The following is a 22,280-nucleotide window of genomic DNA, read 5'->3' on the forward strand; positions in this document are numbered from 1 at the left end:
ATAAAAAAATGTATGTAACTATTTGTACATACAAAAGAAAGAAAACGAGAAAGTGACAAAAAAATTAATAAATAAAATACATAAAGAGCTAAGACATTACAATACACCGCACATTGTTCGAAAAAGGAAGAAGTACAATACTTTTTTAATTTCCCACCCCTTTTTAACTACCCCGAAATCCAAACTTCATTAATACACCTATAAAAATATATACCATATATACACTTCATGAATATCTATATAAATATATAATTACAAAAATATATACTACATACCATATATATACACACTTCATAAATATCTATATAAATATTTAATTACAAAAATAAATATATACTACATTCCATATATACACTTCACAAATATCTATATAAATATATAATTACAAAAAAAAAAATATATATATATATATATAAAAAAAAATATATATATATATACACACACTATATACCATATATACACTTCATAAATATTTATATAAATATATAATTACAAAAATAAATATCTACTACATACCTATCCCTGTAAATATGAATATATAAGCTATCCCCATAAATAAATATATACCATCTATACCATATACTAAGTTAGTTCTAATATAACAATCAACCCTATTCTATTTATCCCTCATCATCCTCCGTTGACATACTTCCTCTTCTATATACTTGTTTAAAAATATTTTTTGTACCTTTTTTTAAACAGATTTATATTTGCACTTTGTTTTATTTCTGTCTCCAGTCTGTTCCATAAAGTCACCCCACAGCTCGATACACACATGTTTTTCATATTTGTTCGAACCTTTGTTTTTTTTTTTAATTTAGGTCTCCCCTTAGATTATATCCCCCCTCTCTCTCACTAAACATTCCTTGTATATTTATTGGCAATAGATTATTTCTCGCTTTATACATTATTTGTGCTGTTCTGAATTTGACCAGATCCATAAATTTCAACATGTGTGATTTTATGAATAGTGAGTTTGTGTGATCTCTGTATCCTGTTTTGTTTATTGTCCTTATTGCTCTTTTCTGTATTGTACATATCGGCTGCAGAGTGGTTTTGTAGGTGTTTCCCCAGACTTCGACACAGTAAGTCAGATATGGCAAAAATAATGAGTAATATAAAGTATGCAAAGATTTGCAATCAAGAATATGTTTTGTTTTCCACAGAATTGCCGAGCACTTTGCCAGTTTTGCTCGTACATATCCTACATGAGGTTTCCAGCAGACTTTATGATCCAAAATCACACCAAGAAATTTGATTTCCTGTACCATTTCTATCTTAGTATTGTCTATTATCAATTCTACATTACAATCTATTTTGTGTCTCCCAAACAACATGATCTTTGTTTTGCTTAGATTTAATGATAATTTATTTTTGTCAAACCATAGTTTTAGTTTATTTATTTTAGTTGTGATTGTCTCTAAAGTCTGCTGCAAATTCTCACCGGAACAAAAAATATTGGTGTCATCTGCAAACAAGACAAATTTCAGTACTCGCGAAATTCTACATATGTCATTAATATATAATATGAATAATTTCGGACCTAATATTGACCCCTGTGGTACCCCGCATGTAATGTTCATAAAATCAGATTTATGGTCACCTATCTGCACAAACTGTTGCCTGATAGATAGCTCGACAGCCAGCTCCACCCAACTCCCCTAACACCATACTTTTCTAGTTTACTTAATAATATACTATGATCAATGGTATCGAATGCTTTTTTTTTAGGTCCACAAATACTCCAATTGCTATTTTTTTATTGTCTATACATTTTGTGATTTCCTCTATTAGTTCCATTAGTGCCATCGATGTTGATCTGTCCGTTCTGAATCCATATTGACTGTCTGTAAGGAGGTTGTGTTTTTCAATGAATTTGTCCAGTCTATCTGAAAAAAGTTTTTCGAGTATTTTGGAGAATTGGGGGAGTAAAGAAACAGGCCTGTAGTTTGTGAAATGGTGTCTATCTCCGGTTTTAAACAATGGTATCACTTTTGCAATTTTCATTTTGTCTGGAAATGTACCTGATTGAAAAGATAAATTGCAGATGTGGGTGAGTGGTTTCACAATTCCCTCAATAACTGTCTTTACTGTTAACATGTCTATATCATTCCAGTCTGCAGAGGTTTTGTTTTTACATTTTCTTACAATTTGGATAATTTCTTCCTCATCAGTTGCAGTTAGAAAAATTGTACTTGGATTTCTGTCCCCCATATCTTCTATGTCCCCACATTGTGTTGTCTCGGGTTCCTTTATTTTTGCCGCTAAATCTGGTCCCACGTTTACAAAGAATTGGTTAAAACCATTCACCACATCCTCCATATTTTTTATGATCTTATCATTTTCAGTGTAGTACTCCGGGTAATTTGTAGTTTTGGATCCATTTCTCACAATACCATTTAGTACAGTCCATATACCTTTAATATTGTTTTTATTTTTCTCCACTAATTTATTATAATAGTCTTTCTTACATATCCTCATAATATTAGTTAATTTATTTTTATATTTTTTATATTTTTCCTCTGCCTCTATAGTTCGATGCTTTAAGAACTATGAATTCCAATACATTCAATGAAACTCATCTTGGGCAATTTTAATGCTCACATCAGTCAAGATAGTTACTTAAAATCTAGTCAAGTTGTCGGAAGGTACCTGTACCATCAAGCTTCGAATGATAATGGCAAAAGACTAGTTGACTTGTGTACTGAATCCAAAATGAGGAAAGTACAATCCAGGTTCCCACAGTGATCTGGATGACAGCGGACTTGGGAACATGCCACTGGCTCCTAGTCTCAGTTAGACCACATCCTTTTAAATGGAAAATAGATTTATTCAATTAGAAATTGCAGGGTTTACAACACTATTGAGCTAGATTCAGATAACCAAATTCTCAGTGCAACTGTAAAGTTAAGATTCCACTCAACCAAAAGGCCACAAAACAAGAGACCAAGTGACCACTGGAACAAGCTCAAATCAAGTGTTTTATTGCAGCAACAGCTCTATGTTCTTGTGTCCAATCATTGCTCCATACTTCCAGTTGAATCTGACTCAATCCAGCAAAAGTATGACAACCTGTATGAAAAATACAGTGGTGCTTGAAAGTTTGTGTGAACCCTTTAGAATTTTCTATATTTCTGCATCAATATGACCTAAAACATCAGATTTTCACACATGTCCTAAAAGTAGATAAAGAGAACCCAGTTAAACAAATGAGACAAAAATAGTATTCTTGGTCATTTATTTATTGCCAAATCCAAATACCATCAACATAAAACTGATACTGCCAAAGCTAAATGGAGAGGACCAGCAAGACAAATTGTAGAATCTCATGAAAATGACTAACTTATACCTTGAATGTAAAATGAATGACCTCCAGGCTGCTGCAAGGAAGAATTATTTACGCACCATTTGGAAGATTATCAACAAGTTGAGTAGAAAAAGAAGATTGAATCCTGTTGGCAAGGTCAAAACCAAAGATGGGGATATGATCCAGTCCACAGAACAGCTTCTAAAGGAGTGGAGAGATTATTTCCAACAACTGCTGAATGCACCAGAACTACAAGAATTCATCCATGACCATGTTATTCCACCATCAGCTGAGGATTTACCAGTTAATACAGACCCTTTTATAATTCATGAAGTTCAAAGAGCAATTTGTCAGCTCAACAACAACAAAGCCCCAGAGTGTGACACTGGAATCACTGCAGAGGCAATGTTGTGTCAGAAATTCTTCTAAGCATCTGTAATCAAGTCTTTGAAACCCAGATCCCTCCAACTCAGTGAAGAACCAATCTAGTGATACCACTAGCAAAGAAAGAAGATATTTCCCTCCTCACCAATTTCTAAGGCATCAGTTTGATGTCAATTAGTGCAAAACTTTATAACCACCTCCTTGTCAACAGAATAATGGCCCTTTTCCACTACCCTTTTTCAGCTCACTTCAGCTCACTTCAGCCCGACACGGCTCGCGTTTCGACAACCAAAAACCAGCACGACTCAGCTCGTTTCAGCCCTGCTTAGCCCCTAAAACTCGCACCGTTTTGGAGTGGGGCTGAAGCGAGCCAAGCCGTGCCGAGTGAGGCTGGGGGCGTGAGCAGACACTCCCCTGTGCACTGATTGGTGAGGAGGAGTGTCCTCACATGCCCACACACGCCCCGCGAGCGCGCTGGGATCTGTAAACACCGCAAACCCGGAAGGAGAATAATTACGAATTACGAGAATTTCTGAAGCCTTATGCGCCTCGCCTCATCTATACGCTCTTGCCAGTATCTGTTGGCGTTGTCGGTGACAACAAGCCACAGCACCAAGACCAGCAACACTAACGACTCCATGTCCTCCATGTTTATTGTTTACTATTCGGGTCGTGAGACTACCGCTTAAAAGATCACTGATGTCACTGTTTGCGCTGCTTAACGACATCACCTGACGTCCACCCACTTTCGCTAACTCCACCCAATGTGTCCACCCACTTCCAGCCAGCACGGTTCAGTGCGGTTGTAGTCGAAATGCAACTCCAACAGCCCCGCTCAGCCCGACTCAGCACGGCACGGCTCAGCCCGACTCAGCCGCGTTTGTAGTGGAAAAGCGGCATAAGAGACCTTGGTGACCCAAAACTCAGATGTAATCAAACTGGGTTTAGAAAAGGAAGGACTGGAGTTGAACAGATTCAAATGGTCAGAAAGAACAAGAAGAAGGAACAAGATATTTTTCTTAGGCACATTAAAATCACACTGTATTTCCTCCATCGCATATATGGTCAATAAAGCCTGGACTTCACTGTCCGTCCATTTGTCCATGGGTTTTTTCTTCATTTTTTAATGCTAACATTAAGAACTGTTGTTTATATGGCTTTACAACATCTTATACAGGTTTTTAGAAATGGTGGTTACCAGTGCTGCATTGACCAATCAACATACATTTACATCTGGACCAGTCACCATCCACTTACATCACTCATGCTTCCTCTTGTTCAGGGAGAGTACCTACCCTGAAGTGGGAGTTTAAAAAAGTCCCTCAGAAGTTGTTCGAAGAACTATGATCATTCTCAGTTCCTGCCGTGCAGATACACACAAAAAGGGAACTTCCTCCAACAGTTCTAAGAACTATGAAAAAGTTCCTCCGTGATGAAAATACCTTATCAGTTTCCTGTGGGGCACCAGTCCTAGTTGTACATCTCTTGTGAATTCTCTGCAATGTGGACAGAATTAACAGTAGAGGTGGAACTGCATCGAGTAGACAGCATGGCCAGTTGTAGGCCATTGCATTCTGACCTTGAACTGTTCAGCTCTGCCATGGAGGCACTGACCAAGAGGTGGAGCTGTGCCCTGGCAAATTCAATTTAATTATATTTTATTTTATGTGTATAGTGCTTTTAAGGATAGCCACAACAGCAAAAAGTGAGTCACTATTGCAGAAGCTTCAAGCAGAAATAAAGCATCAGGATGAATTGGCCAAATCTGGAGGCCAAGAAGGGCCACAGCCTTAAAAGTGTCAGCATCATATCAAGAGCCTTTGTAAGAAAAAACTGCCCATGCTGTAGTCTTCATTATTCTAGGTACTGAAAAAGCCTGTAGCTTTTGACTGAATCAAAACTCATCTCATCTCATTATCTCTAGCTGCTTTATCCTGTTCTACAGGGTCGCAGGCAAGCTGGAGCCTATCCCAGCTGACTACGGGCGAAAGGCGGGGTACACCCTGGACAAGTCGCCAAGTCATCACAGGGCTGACACATAGACACAGACAACCATTCACACTCACATTCACACCTACGGTCAATTTAGAGTCACCTAACCTGCATGTCTTTGGACTGTGGGGGAAACCGCAGCACCCAGAGGAAACCCACGTGGACACGGGGAGAACATGCAAACTCCACGCAGAAAGGCCTTCGCTGGCCACGGGGCTCGAACCCAGACCTTCTTGCTGTGAGGCAACAGCGCTAACCACTACACCACCGTGCCGCCCTGAATCAGAACTGTAATATCATAATAGACCAAAACTTTGCTCAGGTATGAACATTTATTTTAAGGTCATTGCTAATATTTTATAACCAATGCAAAATTTTACTGGGAGCTAATGTAGTGTGAATAAAATAGAACTAATATGGTAATACCTTTCTAGTAAGGCTTGCTGCATTCTGGACTAACTGGGCCTTGTTCAAACACCTACTGGAATGTCCAGACAGCAACACATTACAATAATACAACCTAGAGGTATTTTAAAAAGTCAGAGCTAGTTTTTCTGCATCATGTAATGACATTTATTTCATATCTTAGTAATATCTCTGAGAGAAAAGTTTATCCTAGTGTGTACATGTACAAATTATGTACATGAGCTTCAAATGAGAGACTAGAAAAAAAAAATAACCACACCAAGTTCTTTCACTGCTGCACATGATGTAACTAAATGGCTATCAAGAGTTAGAGTTTGATAATCGAGATAATTAGAAAGTGTATGTCTAGCTACCAGTGGCGCTATTATATTTAATTCTGTCTTCATTATGTTAAGGAGGAGGACATGACTGAGTATTCAGTGTCTAATGCTTTAAATCTTGACACAGGAGTGCAGGCAGATACCCTGTCATGCGGGGACATCTCACACTAACAAATGGCTCAGAAATTGATAAGCTGTTTCAGTATCTTTTAAATTAAACTAAATTAACTTTGTAATTAAATTACATTGCAAGAGTAACAGCATTGCCTATATCAAAGAAAAATGGCTCATACTATATGTGCGTTGACTATCAGTGCTCACTGAGAAGAGTCAACTCATTCATGAATGACACATGAATGTGACTAATGCAAGCAGTTAGCTAAAGTCTCTCTTAGAAACCTATACCTCTCACTGATTCTTTAAAAAAACAGCTAATGTTTTACAGCACATTTAATAATGAAGGAATATGAGGTGCAATCAGAAAGTTCCAAGACTGTTCATAATCTGAATGAACAGTGTGCGGCACAGTCATGCATGTGCAGTAATAGTCGTGAGTCAGTAATGCCACGTGATGTTGTGCTGTCATAATCAGGACCTGTATTACACATGTCTTGTGACAACGTGAACATGCACATTTTTGAATTTATGCAGAGAGCACACATCAACTTAAAACATAGGAAAGTGGCAATGGAGACCCTTGTAATTCCTCAGCAAGCCTATGGCAATGAAGCAGTGAGCCAGGTGAGGTGTTTTGAGTGGCATTTGCCTTTTAAGAGGGGCAGAACTCAGGGCAATTTTGAGTCACAATGTGCTCAATTTCTTGGCCCAGTTGTATATATCCATTGTGTATACAACCCCGATTCCAAAAAAGTTGGGACAAAGTACAAATTGTAAATAAAAACGGAATGCAATGATGTGGAAGTTTCAAAATTCCATATTTTATTCAGAATAGAACATAGATGACATCAAATGTTTAAACTGAGAAAATGTATCATTTAAAGAGAAAAATTAGGTGATTTTAAATTTCATGACAACACCACATCTCAAAAAAGTTGGGACAAGGCCATGTTTACCACTGTGAGACATCCCCTTTTCTCTTTACAACAGTCTGTAAACGTCTGGGGACTGAGGAGACAAGTTTAGGGATAGGAATGTTAACCCATTCTTGTCTAATGTAGGATTCTAGTTGCTCAACTGTCTTAGGTCTTTTTTGTCGTATCTTCCGTTTTATGATGCGCCAAATGTTTTCTATGGGTGAAAGATCTGGACTGCAGGCTGGCCAGTTCAGTACCTGGACCCTTCTTCTACGCAGCCATGATGCTGTAATTGATGCAGTATGTGGTTTGGCATTGTCATGTTGGAAAATGCAAGGTCTTCCCTGAAAGAGATGTCGTCTGGATGGGAGCATACCGTATGTTGCTCTAGAACCTGGATATACCTTTCAGCATTGATGGTGGCTTTCCAGATGTGTAAGCTGCCTATGCCACACGCACTAATGCAACCCCATACCATCAGAGATGCAGGCTTCTGAACTGAGCGCTGATAACAACTTGGGCCGTCCTTCTCCTCTTTAGTCCGAATGACACGGCATCCCTGATTTCCATAAAGAACTTCAAATTTTGATTCGTCTGACCACAGAACAGTTTTCCACTTTGTCACAGTCCATTTTAAATGAGCCTTGGCCCAGAGAAGACGTCTGCGCTTCTGGATCATGTTTAGATACGGCTTCTTCTTTGAACTAGTATAGAGTTTTAGCTGGCAACGGCGGATGACACGGTGATTGTGTTCACAGATAATGTTCTCTGGAAATATTCCTGAGCCCATTTTGTGATTTCCAATACAGAAGCATGCCTGTATGTGATGCAGTGCCGTCTAAGGGCCCGAAGATCACGGGCACCCAGTATGGTTTTCCGGCCTTGACCCTTACGCACAGAGATTCTTCCAGATTCTCTGAATCTTTTGATGATATTATGCACTATAGATGATATGTTCAAACTCTTTGCAATTTTACATTGTCGAACTCCTTTCTGATATTGTTCCACTATTTGTCGGCGCAGAATTAGGGGGATTGGTGATCCTCTTCCCATCTTTACTTCTGAGAGCCGCTGCCACTCCAAGATGCTCTTTTTATACCCAGTCATGTTAATGACCTATTGCCAATTGACCTAATGAGTTGCAATTTGGTCCTCCAGCTGTTCCTTCTTTGTACCTTTAACTTTTCCAGCCTCTTATTGCCCCTGTCCCAACTTTTTTGAGATGTGTTGCTGTCATGAAATTTCAAATGAGCCAATATTTGGCATGAAATTTCAAAGTGTCTCACTTTCGATATTTGATATGTTGTCTATGTTCTATTGTGAATACAAGATCAGTTTTTGAGATTTGTAAATTATTGCATTCCGTTTTTATTTACAATTTGTACTTTGTCCCAACTTTTTTGGAATTGGGGTTGTACAACTGGGCCTTTTAATTGGGTTTCACATGTTTTTGTTTGTCCTACATCTTTCTGCTTTTGTGTTGGTGGTCATCTCTACACCAGTCAGGTTGCTGATGGGTCTTTGCAGTACTTCTTCTGAGTGTGGGATTTCCTGTATGGAAACATTTTGGACAAATAAATGACCCTTATTCTCTTAGTGAATCTTCATTTTTATTAAGGACTGTTTTTATTAATGACTGACTGGTGGCCCAAAGGCAGGACCAGGAAAGAAAGAGACTGAGGCCTGGCAGTTTCACTCTGATTGATAGGACTTGGATGGGTTTTGATTACTCATTAAAATTATTTTATACATGATGTTTTCAGGCAAAGTGGGGTCTCAAAACCTCAGAAAGAAGAAGAGGAGGTCAATAAAAAGATAAACCCAAATTCTGGTACTAAAGAGGGAAGAGGATCAAAAGAGCCACTGTCATCTTATGGGCTGAATATTCTTGAAACAGAAGGGACACATGCATACAGCCTTGTTCTACAGGGACAGAACAGTAGAGCATCAACAACACAGAAGCCTGCAGGGTTAAAGCTGGACTTCAGCACATCCAGCCAAACAGATAGAGAGACACCAAGTATACGTGTGGAGGAGGTATGTTGTATTAATTTGTTATTTTCTTCTATTTCTGTTATGTTGTTGCATTCCATACATAACATAATGATATAATGCTTGTGCAATGCTAGTCTGTTTGAGTATAATCCAGATGTTCCAGTTTTTGTGGAGTTGCCTTATATTGTGCTTGCACAAACATGAATGGAGTGGCACAACATGCACGGGCGCAGATAGAGGGGGGGGGGACGGGGGGGATTCGTCCCACCCAGATTTAAATTCACCTCGTTCGGTCCCCCCCACTTATAGGGAGGAAAAAACGTCTATGCTGTCTTTCTTTGCATAAGGCAAACCTCATGGAAAAATCAAAAGACTAATTACCATTCGGTTTATTGAGGTGCACAGCAGTATATACATAGTTGCAACTGCGCAGACTGCACAGGTTGTGAGCTTGAGCTTGGTTGCTATGGTTACAAGTTTGACAGGCATATCGGGGACAGCTCCTCCTAGTTCAGGACCCCAACACGGCATGATGAAGGGTGCCAAAAGGCAGAAAACGATTGCATCGTTTTTTCAAAAAAAAAAGACTGTAAGTAAACTGTGCCTTACTTTATCATATCACCTTGCAATTTTTTGATAGTCTGTTCAAAGTAATGTCGTAGTGAAAGTAAAATCGTACGGAGTAGAGAAGCCTTTCTGGTAGCCTCCTTCTTTCGGTGGTAGCCTGTAGATACAGTGCTCAGAAGGCAGTTTTAATGTTTAATCTGGCGTTCCCTGCCATAATTTCAGCGAGCATATTGTTTCATAAGGAAACTTTGCGAAGAGTTGTTGACTGACTGCCGCTCACGCAACACACAGGCATAGTTAGAAAGTCAGGATGCACTGGTTTACACTTTACACACACACGTAGCCCAGCCTCTCGCTATGTTTAACAGTTGGAACTTAGCGGTTTTAAAACTAGTTTTGCAGTTTTGCAATTTCTGTGCATGATGATAATGTGTAAACTTTGGATTTCCATAGGCTATGTTAAAATGTTATCATTGTCCTGGCCTGCAGGTAGTTCCTGGTGATGGCAGTGAGGGAGGTGAAATAACATGTATACACACTACCGTTCAAAAGTTTGGGGTCGCCCAGACAATTTTGTGTTTTCCATGAAAAGTCACACTTTTATTTACCACCATAAGTTGTAAAATGAATAGAAAATATAGTCAAGACATTTTTCTGGCCATTTTGAGCATTTAATCGACCCCACAAATGTGATGCTCCAGAAACTCAATCTGCTCAAAGGAAGGTCAGTTTTATAGCTTCTCTAAAGAGCTAAACTGTTTTCAGCTGTGCTAACATGATTGTACAAGGGTTTTCTAATCATCCATTAGCCTTCTGAGGCAATGAGCAAACACATTGTACCATTAGAACACTGGAGTGAGAGTTGCTGGAAATGGGCCTCTATACACCTATGGAGATATTGCACCAAAAACCAGACATTTGCAGCTAGAATAGTCATTTACCACATTAGCAATGTATAGAGTGTATTTCTGATTAGTTTAAAGTGATCTTCATTTGAAAAGAACAGTGCTTTTCTTTCAAAAATAAGGACATTTCAAAGTGACCCCAAACTTTTGAACGGTAGTGTGTGTGTGTATATATATATACATATATATATATATATATATATATATATACACACACACACACACACACACACACACATACATATATATATATATATATATATATATATATATATATATATATATATATATATATATATATATACACACAAAATGGAATCATTTGCTGACAGCTCAGTCCCCCCCAGTTCAAAAATCCTATCTGCGCCCCTGACAACATGGGATATGAATTTGAAATTTGCTGGTAGAGTAGTATTTTTGACCAAGCTTTGGTACAAAATTGCTCTTAAATCACTACCTCTAAGGACCTCCTATTAGCACAAACTCATGACCAAACAATATTTTTCTGTCTTCAACTGAAGGTTGAAGAACTCCGTCCCATTTCCTGTAGCCTGGTTTTGTGGACATAAGCTATTTATACAGTGCCTTGCAAAGGTATTCATCTATCCTTGGTGTTTGTCCTGTTTTGTTGCATTAAAAGCTTGGAATTAAAATGGATGGGGGGGGGGGGGTTTAGCACCATTTGATTTACATAACATCCCTACCACTTTAAAGGTGCACATTGTTTTTTTTTTTTTTATTGTGACACAAACAATAAGTAAGGTGAAAAAACAGAAGTGTGCATAAGTATCTCCCCCCCCCCCCCCCCCCCCCAAGTCAATACTTTATAGAGCCACCTTTTGCTACAATTACAGCTGCAAGTCTCTTGGGGTATGTCTCTATTAGCTTAGCACATCTAGCCAGTGGGATTTTTGCCCATTCCTCAAGGCAAAACTGCTCCAACTCCTTCAAGTTAGATGGGTTGCGTTGGTGTACAGCAATCTTCAAGTTATGCCACAGATTCTCAATTGTATTGAGGTCTGGGCTTTGACTCAGCCATTCCTTGGCACACTTCCCAGACAACTGAATGCACACCAAAACCCAGCTGTTTTCAGTGACTCACAGGATGACAGAGGTGGTGTTTACATTAGACCGTATCAGCGGATCATCAGATTAACGTTTTTAAAACGATTCACGTGCACACAGCAACACCAATACACGATTCACGTGCACACAGCAATGCCAATACACGGATACGCTCGGCTCCGCAGGCATCCTGCGCTCCAGATCACTCCGCCCTGAACAGTGAGTGCCCTCTGGAGGGTGCGCACTCCGGCCCTGCGCAGCTCACAGAGCACGCGAGTGAAGCGCATGAGCAGTGATTCGGGACAAATAGCAGGAAGTGAAAGTCCGCGCCATTTTTCAGCAGTCGCGTCACATGACCAACGTGGCATGACCAACGCCAGCGAATCAGGAAGGTGGATGTCACAGTGACGTTGTCCAATGACGATGTCAGCTAGAGCTCAGCACAGCGTATCCTCGTTCCTCAATGTTTACACAGCACCGGATCAGATACGTAATGGATTGAATACGTGAGCTCTGGCGTATTCAAGTTGTTCCGCCTGTGGAGTCGTTTCCCGGCGTTTTAATGTGAACGGACAGTGCATCCGCGACGAAAACGAGACGGATAAGGTCTAATGTAAACACCACCAGAGAGAATCAGCATTCCATTGATCACCCTAACGGGCAATCCATTGATCATCCTAACGACTCTCAAGGCCGTTCACAACCAGCCCCCAGTGACCCACACCAACAGGATGACTCAATGACACCTTAGATGAGCTTTTCATCCATGAGAGGATAAATACCTGATGCTCCCTACCAGTCAGACAGAACTGAAGAAGCCTTTCGGATGAGAGGTGAAACGTCTTCAAGAATCTTCAAGCAAGTCCAGTTGCTCTCTTTTACCACCCACAGTTTACCATGACCTGGATGACTGAGAATCTTCACAGACACTGTCACATTTGTTTCTAGCCCTGTTTATGACTCTGCTTTCGGTTTCGTTTGTATTTTACTTCTGTAAATATCACGCCTGCTAATACACACTCTTCCTGCACTTAGATCCATCTACCACTGCATACCTGACAGAATACTTCACAAAGTCTCTGTGAAAACAGCATCCTTACATGTGCGTGCTGATTGTGCTCAAATCAGCATCAGGTGTTTCCCATAACAACTGGCTCCCAAGTGCTTGCACAGTGCGCTCTAAAGGATACCCGAATATAAATGCACTTTTTAAGTCTTGGTGAAGGTTAGGCTCTGCCATGCTGCTGTGTTGCTCATGTTCAATTCACTGTATAAGAATGAACACCTTACTGCAGTTGTGAAATTTATTATTCTTATCTTCGTGGAAATTAAGTGAGCATACCATAGGGTTTTTATCTGTTCGACCCAGAGTCCCGCTGAATGTTTTTTCCCCATTTTCTCCTACGTTTCGAAATTTGTCTTGTTTTTTTCCCCCACTGATGAAGTACTTTTGATAAATTAAAAAATCTGATGTCTTTGCTTTGTTCAAAATGATTTGCACATCCAAAAATGCAGCAAAACCTTCTTGTACCGATCAGTAACAACTAACTCTTCTGAATGAAGCACTACAAACATGCCGCCTGTCATGGCGGTGTAATTACTGTTGCTATGGGGTCATGTGATGGTGCAAAGCCTCTTTTGGGGACAGAGGGGAGAGGCACCCTCTTGTTCCATAGCCATGCTTTTGTAATGTGTGCAGGATGTGTGTAACAGTCCCTGCAGTGGGGCAGAACACTGTGACAGGTGAGTGAATTCCAAATACTTTGTTTATTTTTGCTTTTTAGCTTAATTACACACACGCTTGCATGCACGCACACACACACACACACAAGACGGCGTGCAGGGAAGCCTCCTTTCTCTCTGCTTCCTCCCACCAGATAAACCCTCAGCTGTCACTGCAAGACACACACACACACACACACACACATATATATATATATATATATATATATATATATATATATATATATATATATATATATAAAATTAATGTGACACAGGTGTGATCACTTGCCACTCACCTTCCCTGGCCTCGCCCTCCATTCACAAACTGGCGCTCAACCACGCTCCCGCTGCCACAATATGATTTTGCATTGTCTTGTTGAAATATCCCTGGAAAAGATATCACCTTGAAGGCAGCATATGTTGCTCCAAAATCTCAATATAATTTTCTCCATTAATGCAGCCATCACAGATGTGAAAGTTACCTTTACCAAGGGCACTAGCACAATCCCATACCATGACAGACTCTGGCTTTTGGACTTGTTGCTGGTAACAGTCTGAATGGTCCTTTTTGTTTTTGGTCTGGAGTACACAACCTCTGTTTCTTCTAAAAAAAGACCTGGAATACTGATCACAATACATGTTTCCACTGTGTGATGGTCCATCCCAGATACCTCCAATACCAGAGAAGTTGATGCTGCTTCTGCATACAGTTAACATAAGCCTTCCTTTTTGCACAGTAAAGTTTTAACTGCCATTTGTGGACCTAAGTCCATATTGTAGTATTTGGCAAAGGTTTGCCAAAATAGTCCCAAGCCCATGTGGTTATATTAATCACAGATGAATGACAGTTCTTGATGCAGTGTCATCTGAGGGATCGGAGATCACGGGTATTCAGCTTAGGCTTGCACCCTTGCCCTTCCAGCACCGAAATTCCTCCAGATTCCTTGAATTATTTAATGATATGCAGTGTAGGGGGTGAAATATTTCAATTCCTTCATATCTTTCTTTGAGGAACATTGTTTTTGAACATTTCAATAATTTTCTCATGCATTTGTTGACAAAGTAGAGATCCTTGGCCCATCTTTGCTCCTCAAAGACTAGGCCTTTCCTGGATATTGATTTTGTACCAAATCATGATTAGAATCATCTGCTGACATCACCTGTTTCAAATCACATCATTATTTTAGTGTTTTACCTCATTCCTAGCCCTAAATTGCTGCCATCCCAACTTTAATTGGAATGTGTTGCAGGTCTGAAATGCAGGAATAGATGTATATTAACTAATGAAATGAAGTTTACCAGACAAATCATGAAATATCTTGGGTTCAAACTGTCTGCAATGAAATACAAGTCAAAGTAAATTTAGAAAACACTGTTTTCTTTTTTATTTGTATTTTCCGTACCATGCCAATATTTTGGGGTTGTATCTTATTCCTCTTGCACCACAGAATTTTACCAAAATTTAATTTTTTGAAGAATAATATGTACTTTAGATATTTTTCTGTGTATAGTTTTAACCAATCTTGTGAAATGCCTGTAAAACAAATTAGTTCCTGTTATCACTAATAGGGTAGTCACACTAGAGGTGGAATGAGCCGGAATGCCGTCGGAATGAAAATTATTCGTGTATTCCGGGATATTCGAAGTACATTCTAAGTATTCGAGCCGCATTCTCTTTGAATTCTTAGACATCCGAAACATATTTGGCGGCCATTCCGGGAGCATTCTGACCGCATTCGAGGCGAATTCGAACAGCATTCGAGACACCTTCCGACCAGACTTGGGGTGGTATTCAGGCAGTAATCAAACTGCACTCATACGGCATTCAGAGTGCATTCCTAATATTCTTACTGCATTCTAACAGCATTCTAGGTATTCCTACTTTGTTCCAACTACTTTTGAACTGCATTTGAAAGCTAATACACCTGGGATGTGCAAGAATCATTTGAGACGGGTTCAAAGCGCATTCTAAGTATTCGAACAGCATCCTTACAAAGCTGTAAGAATGTTGGTCAGTTTGAAATTCCCACCCGAATGTGGCACGAATTTTGAAAAATTTTTCATTCCAGCTGGTTCTGCTTGATTCCTGCTAATTCTGAATAAGTGTGACGGGGCCTTTACATTACAGCTGCAGTAAGCAGTTGTTTCTGTACTTTGAAGTGAACAATACAGCTTGTTGCCAAGAAACTGCAAAGCACAAAATCCTTTGTTCTGAAGGCTCTCCTGTGGCAGAAAACTAAAAGAACATCATTATCTCGGACTGTTACACAGCACTGACACTCACGTCTCATTCCATTAATGTAAAATTAATGTCTCCTCATCGAAACTATTATATCATTTTTTCTTTATTAAATAACAACGCTGGTTAAAACTGGTTGTGCATCAAACACATCCCTGTGAATGAGTTGTGGCTAAGAAATGATATTGTGTGAGAACTAGCCATTTACAATAAACCTGTGATTTGCTTTTTCAGCTACTACTGTCTGAGCTGTGCTGTTTTAGAAAATTTATTCAACAGAAAAAAATATTCAACAGCACTGTGGTGTACAAAGATACAATGGACTGAATTAATTTACAGACTGTATTATTTTTAAAGGGAATTAGACAAATAAATAAATTGGATTGGATCTACCACACCTCCTGTTAATGTGTTCATTTTAATCGAAACCTTTCTATTATTATGCAGCACTTTTCCAGGATACTGCCCATGTCAATAAGCATAAAAATACAAATATACTGTTTGTCATATATATATATATTTATGAGTGATTCCACGCTTATGGGTACTGAAATGGGGACATGAACTTATTTTTAAAAATTCACCTAAAACCATTTCTTTTTTTACCATCAGGTCACAAAACATGTAATCTTTAATGAATGATATGTTAAAAGATAACTTTAATTTTCTGAGATGTAATAAAAACATATTTATATGCCAAAGTCAGAACGTAACAGAAGTGTTGTGGACATATATATTCTCAATTTTAACAATGTAGAATTACTTTTTGAAACATAGGAAGGTGATGTTTTAGAAAATATAATTAATAAACATGTGTAGTAGAATAAACATACACATTCTTTCAATAAGATTAACATGGTATATAGCTAGATTGTAATTAATTTGTAACAGACGCGAGATGGACAATCGTAACAGAAGTAATGTAACAGACATCATTTTGGAACTCATAGGCTTGACTTTGGCATATAAATATGTTTTTATTACATCTCAGAAAATTAAAGTTATCTTTTAACATATCATTCATTAAAGATTACATGTTTTGTGACCTGATGGTAAAAAAGAAATGGTTTTAGGTGAATTTTTAAAAATAAGTTAATGTCCCCATTTCAGTACCCATAAGTGTGCAATCACTCATATATCATCTCATTATCTCTAGCCACTTTATCCTTCTACAGGGTCGCAGGCAAGCTGGAGCCTATCCCAGCTGACTATGGGCGAAAGGCGGGGTACACCCTGGACAAGTCGCCAGGTCATCACAGGGCTGACACATAGACACAGACAACCATTCACACCTACGGTCAATTTAGAGTCACCAGTTAACCTAACCTGCATGTCCTTGGACTGTGGGGGAAACCGGAGCACCCGGAGGAAACCCACGCGGACACGGGGAGAACATGCAAACTCCGCACAGAAAGGCCCTCGCCGGCCCCGGGGCTCAAACCCAGGACCTTCTTGCTGTGAGGCCACAGCGCTAACCACTACACCACCGTGCCGCCCTATATATATATATATATACACACACACACACATATATATACACACACACACACACACACACTACCGTTCAAAAGTTTGGGGTCACTTTGAAATTTCCTTATTTTTGAAAGAAAAGCACTGTTCTTAGTAGAATTTAGCTAGAATAGTCATTTACCACATTAGTAATGTATAGAGTGTATTTCTGATTAGTTTAAAGTGATCTTCATTGAGGCTACATCCACATGACAACGGCAACGAGATGTTATTTAAAAATATATCGCGTCCAAATGGGCAATGATCAGTAAAATATCAGGTCCATATGGCAACGCAATGCTTGCTGAAAACGATGCAATACACATGCCACACCTCTAGGGGCGCTGTAAGACGGTCCCTTCGGAGACACCAGAACAATAGAAGAAGTAAGGACGCATGCGCATAAACTATTATGCGCGAGACTTCATATTAGCCACAAAGTCAGGAAAATCTGTTCGTAAAATTACATTATAATGACCAAATACAATGAAAAGTATTTTTCCAGTCTCACCTGTGAAAGGTAATCCCATGTGATCTCGTTTGGACGGCAAACCTGTTGGTACAGTTAAACGCAGCTAATCTTTATTCTCCGCTTTGACCTCTCCAATATGGCGGCGAGGATGACGTATGATTCTACGCGGAAGGCGGCGTCTTTAATGGTCTGGAATAAATTGAATACTACATGTTGATGGATTAATTTGTTGTTTCTCACCTGTGAAAGGTAATCCCATGTGATCTCATTTGGACGGTAAACCTGTTGGTACAGTTAAAGGCGGCACATGAATCTTTATTCTCCGCTTTGACCTATCCAATATGGCGGCAAGGATGACGTATGATTCTACGCGGAAGGCGGCATCTTTAATGGTCCGGAATAAATTGAATGTTACACGTTGATGGATTAATTTGCTCCTCTACGCCCTTTTTGAGGAATGTATTGTCGGACTTAAATCAACATCTGAAGAGGTGAGATCGCTCCTTTTTTTCCCTATTTTTGCTGGCGGGATTGACTCTGCCCTAAGGGCAGAGTCTCTCTCTCTCTCTCTCTCTCTCTCTCTCTCTCTCTCTCTCACTTTGCACCATTACACAATAAATATTCACAGTGAAAATATTTTGTAAGCGCGTTTCATGAACCAAGTTATAGGATTTGTTGACAACTCGCATCGCATCGCAATGAGAAGATCATTGGCACTATTGGTGTTAAGAATCAGACCATTTCATAAATGAATATTTTGCTGTAGAGCTGCAGTGTTTGTACAATTGCATGTTTTTGCTTCACTATTACTGTCACTATTCTGCTTCTTGCATTACTACTGTGAACTAACACTGAACATAATAATAATAATAATAATAATAATAATATCCAAGCTCGTGTTTCACTCTCACTAGTGCTCTGTAAGGCTTTTTCCTGGTGATATTCGTTACACTTCTACCCGGCGTGAAGCACTCACAGTCATGTGGTTGTGACGTCATCGTAAACAAATCCGTTCTACTCATCCAGACGACTTCACAACGGCAACGTTGCCAGATCTTTCCACTCTGGAACCCGTTCTCAAAAAGATTGCGTTTTGGGCACCCAAAACGCCAGTGCCGTGTGGACGCCAGGCCTAAACGATAAGCAATTGTATCGGAGTCACCTGAATCCGTTGCCGTGTGGACAGGGCCTAAATGTCTGGTTTTTGGTGCAATATCTCCATAGGTGTATAGAGGCCCATTTCCAGCAACTCTCACTCCAGTGTTCTAATGGTACAATGTGTTTGTTCATTGCCTCAGAAGGCTAATGGATGATTAGAAAACCCTTGTACAATCATGTTAGCACAGCTGAAAACAGTTTAGCTCTTTAGAGAAGCTATAAAACTGACCTTCCTTTGAGCAGATTGAGTTTCTGGAGCATCACATTTGTGGGGTTGATTAAATGCTCAAAATGGCCAGAAAAATGTCTTGACTATATTTTCTATTCATTTTACAACTTATGGTGGTAAATAAAAGTGTGACTTTTCATGGAAAACACAAAATTGCCTGGGTGACCCCAAACTTTTGAACAGTAGTGTGTGTATATATATATATATATATATATATATATATATATATATATATATATATATATATATATATATATGTGTGTGTGTGTGTGTGTGTGTGTGTGTCTTTCTCTCTTCCTGTATCTTGCTGTCTCTTAGATATTTGACATTAAACCAATTTATGGAGTTCTGCAGCCTGGTGAGATCCAGCAAGTGATGTTCTCATTCTTTGGCCATGCTGACATCAGTGCTCAAGTGCTGGCAGTGTGCATGGTGGAGGAAGGCCCAACATATGAGATTTCAGTCAAAGGAGAAACTTCTCTGATCACCTACACATTAGACACAACTGAGATCAACTTTGGTCCTCAGGTAGATATCCTTTATAGCATGTTTTGTAATGCTCAATGTGATAAACAGGTGAATGTCTTTTGCAAATGAAGCTTACTGACATAAGTATTTATTTATTTTTTTATTTATAGTTATTTGACCATGTGGCAGAAGCAGAGATCATTCTGAGAAACACAGGAAAGGTGGGCTTTAACTTCAGTTTTCTGCTGGAAGATCAGCATGTGTCACTGAAAGACATCTTACCTGGGCAATTCCTTGTTATTCCCAGAATGGTGAGATGCTGCATTCTATCACAATAATGTTTATATCAGATATCGTTCTCCCATGCACAGTAACTGTACTTCACTGGAAGCCTAGCATCACTATTAAAGCAGTTTTAACATGACAGACACATTGAGAAGTTACACTTCATTAATTGTTAGATTTGCATCATTAAAATTGTTAGATGCAGACCCTGTACATGTTAATCATGGCACAAAATTGAGTGTGAGAGTGCTATAAATTAAAGATGTGTATGTGTCCTAACATTCTGTTTTGTATATATATATATATATGGGCTGTCAAACGATTAAAAAATTTAATCGCGATTAATCTCAGAATTTCATATAGTTAATCACGATTAATCGCATTTTTTAAAATCTATGTAAATGAATAAGGCTTTTAAAGTGAAATGTTACAATTAAAATGGTGAACACATTTTATGCTAAAAGTACTTGTTAAAAACTGCTGGGACAAGAGAAAATGGTAAGGGAATTTATTCACTCACATGCTAGGCAGTACTGAACATACAAAACACAAAATTGGATTTTGTGATGGATTAGGGAGCTGTAGTCTCAAATATAAAACATGTAGTCACATATTACTGTGTCTCAGTTCAGACATGTGTGACAAAAGAAAATAAAAATGAAATAAAACTTCAATTGTGCTGGAGTTGTATTCAGTCACAGCCTATAGGACTTCACAGTACTGTGCAAACAAAAATAAATTGCAGCTGGACTTCAATAAAGACATTTAGTGTCATATCACAGTGCTACAGCATACTAAAATCTCACTTTACAAAAGTATTTTAGAACTGCAAAGTGCATACCAAAACCAACTCAATCACACTCTACTTTTGAAATGAAACTTCCCGTTTAACAGACCTTTCTCCATCACTCACACTTACTCTTACTGATCAGTCCCCCCAGGACTCCGCGGGCCTTTTTTGTGATTGTTGCGGGCTAAAATGTCTGATGTTGCGGGGGGTTTTCCAAAAAATTGCGATGAAAGTTGCGGTGTTTTTGTTGCAATTACATTGCGGGAGGAAGTGAAAGTTGCGAGAAATTGTTGCGATTTTCTCTTTTTGTGATTAAAATTGAGTGATATGTTAAATATTAAATTATTACTGAAAAACTAATGATTAAAAAAAACAAAGACACTGAGAAATGGTCCTATAAACAACTTTACCACTATAAAAGATTACCAGGACTACAAAAATGCAGAAAAATAGGCTTTACTTATCCAAATGCACCTGTTGGTTCAAAAGTTAAAGTGCACAGAACCTCACAGCACAACATGAAGTTACCTTAAAATATAATATAAATGCCTCAGCTTTCATGTAAGAAAAAAAAAACTATTAATACTAGTACTGTGTGCAGGCAGTCTCTCCTGAAGACCAAATTAAACAATAATTATAAACTAATAAAATAAATGGCTCAGGCTTCATAGAAGAAAAAAAAATTTGAACAGAATCTCACAGTATGATGCTGAAGCTGCCTAAACAATGGAAAATAAAATACCATTTTGGCAAAAATGTTGGCATCCATTAATTTCTTGTATTAAGTAAAAAATAATGTAAAGTGCACACAATCCTTCACTGTAAACATAACACACTTTCAGTAACACAATTTAAGCCTACATAAACACTGACTGGCACGCACATGCTGCTTCTCTTGAACGTAGACACGGAAGTAAGGCGGAAGGTAGTTTGTCAACGTCACCTCAAGACGACGCCAACGATTGGCCAAATTTGCGGGAAAGTTCCGGTGATTGGATATAATTGCAACACCGCCCTGAATTCGCTGGGATTGGTTGAATATGCGTTGAAGTTGCAAATCGCAACATCGCAAAATCCTGGAGGGTCTGATTGAAGCAGCGTGCGACAAGCCTCAACATGAACTACGGGTGACTCGCAGGGCCAAATTAGAATTTGCGTTAACGGCACTATTTTTTTTAATCGTGATAAATTGAGATCGCGTTAATGCGTTATCGCGTTAACTTCGACAGCCCTAATATATATATGCACACACACACACACACACACACACACACACATATATATATATATATATATATATATATATATATATATATATATATATATATATATAATATGTGTGTGTGTGTGTGTGTGTGTGTGTATATATATGTATGTATATGTATGTGTGTGTGTGTGTGTATGTATGTG

At 38.8% G+C, this 22,280-nt stretch overlaps 1 protein-coding gene across 1 annotated transcript in view; it reads left to right on the forward strand.

Annotated features, from left to right (window-relative positions):
• The window catches only part of LOC132888301 (hydrocephalus-inducing protein homolog), a 245,581-nt gene that overhangs the window by 102,787 nt on the left and 120,514 nt on the right, over positions 1 to 22,280 (forward strand). The window contains 3 exon segments of the mRNA XM_060924370.1: positions 9,227 to 9,500; positions 19,646 to 19,855; positions 19,966 to 20,106. Coding sequence (XP_060780353.1) covers positions 9,227 to 9,500; positions 19,646 to 19,855; positions 19,966 to 20,106 — 625 coding nt within the window.

This window comes from Neoarius graeffei, chromosome 6 (genome assembly GCF_027579695.1).
Source record: "Neoarius graeffei isolate fNeoGra1 chromosome 6, fNeoGra1.pri, whole genome shotgun sequence".
Lineage (NCBI taxonomy): Eukaryota > Metazoa > Chordata > Actinopteri > Siluriformes > Ariidae > Neoarius > Neoarius graeffei.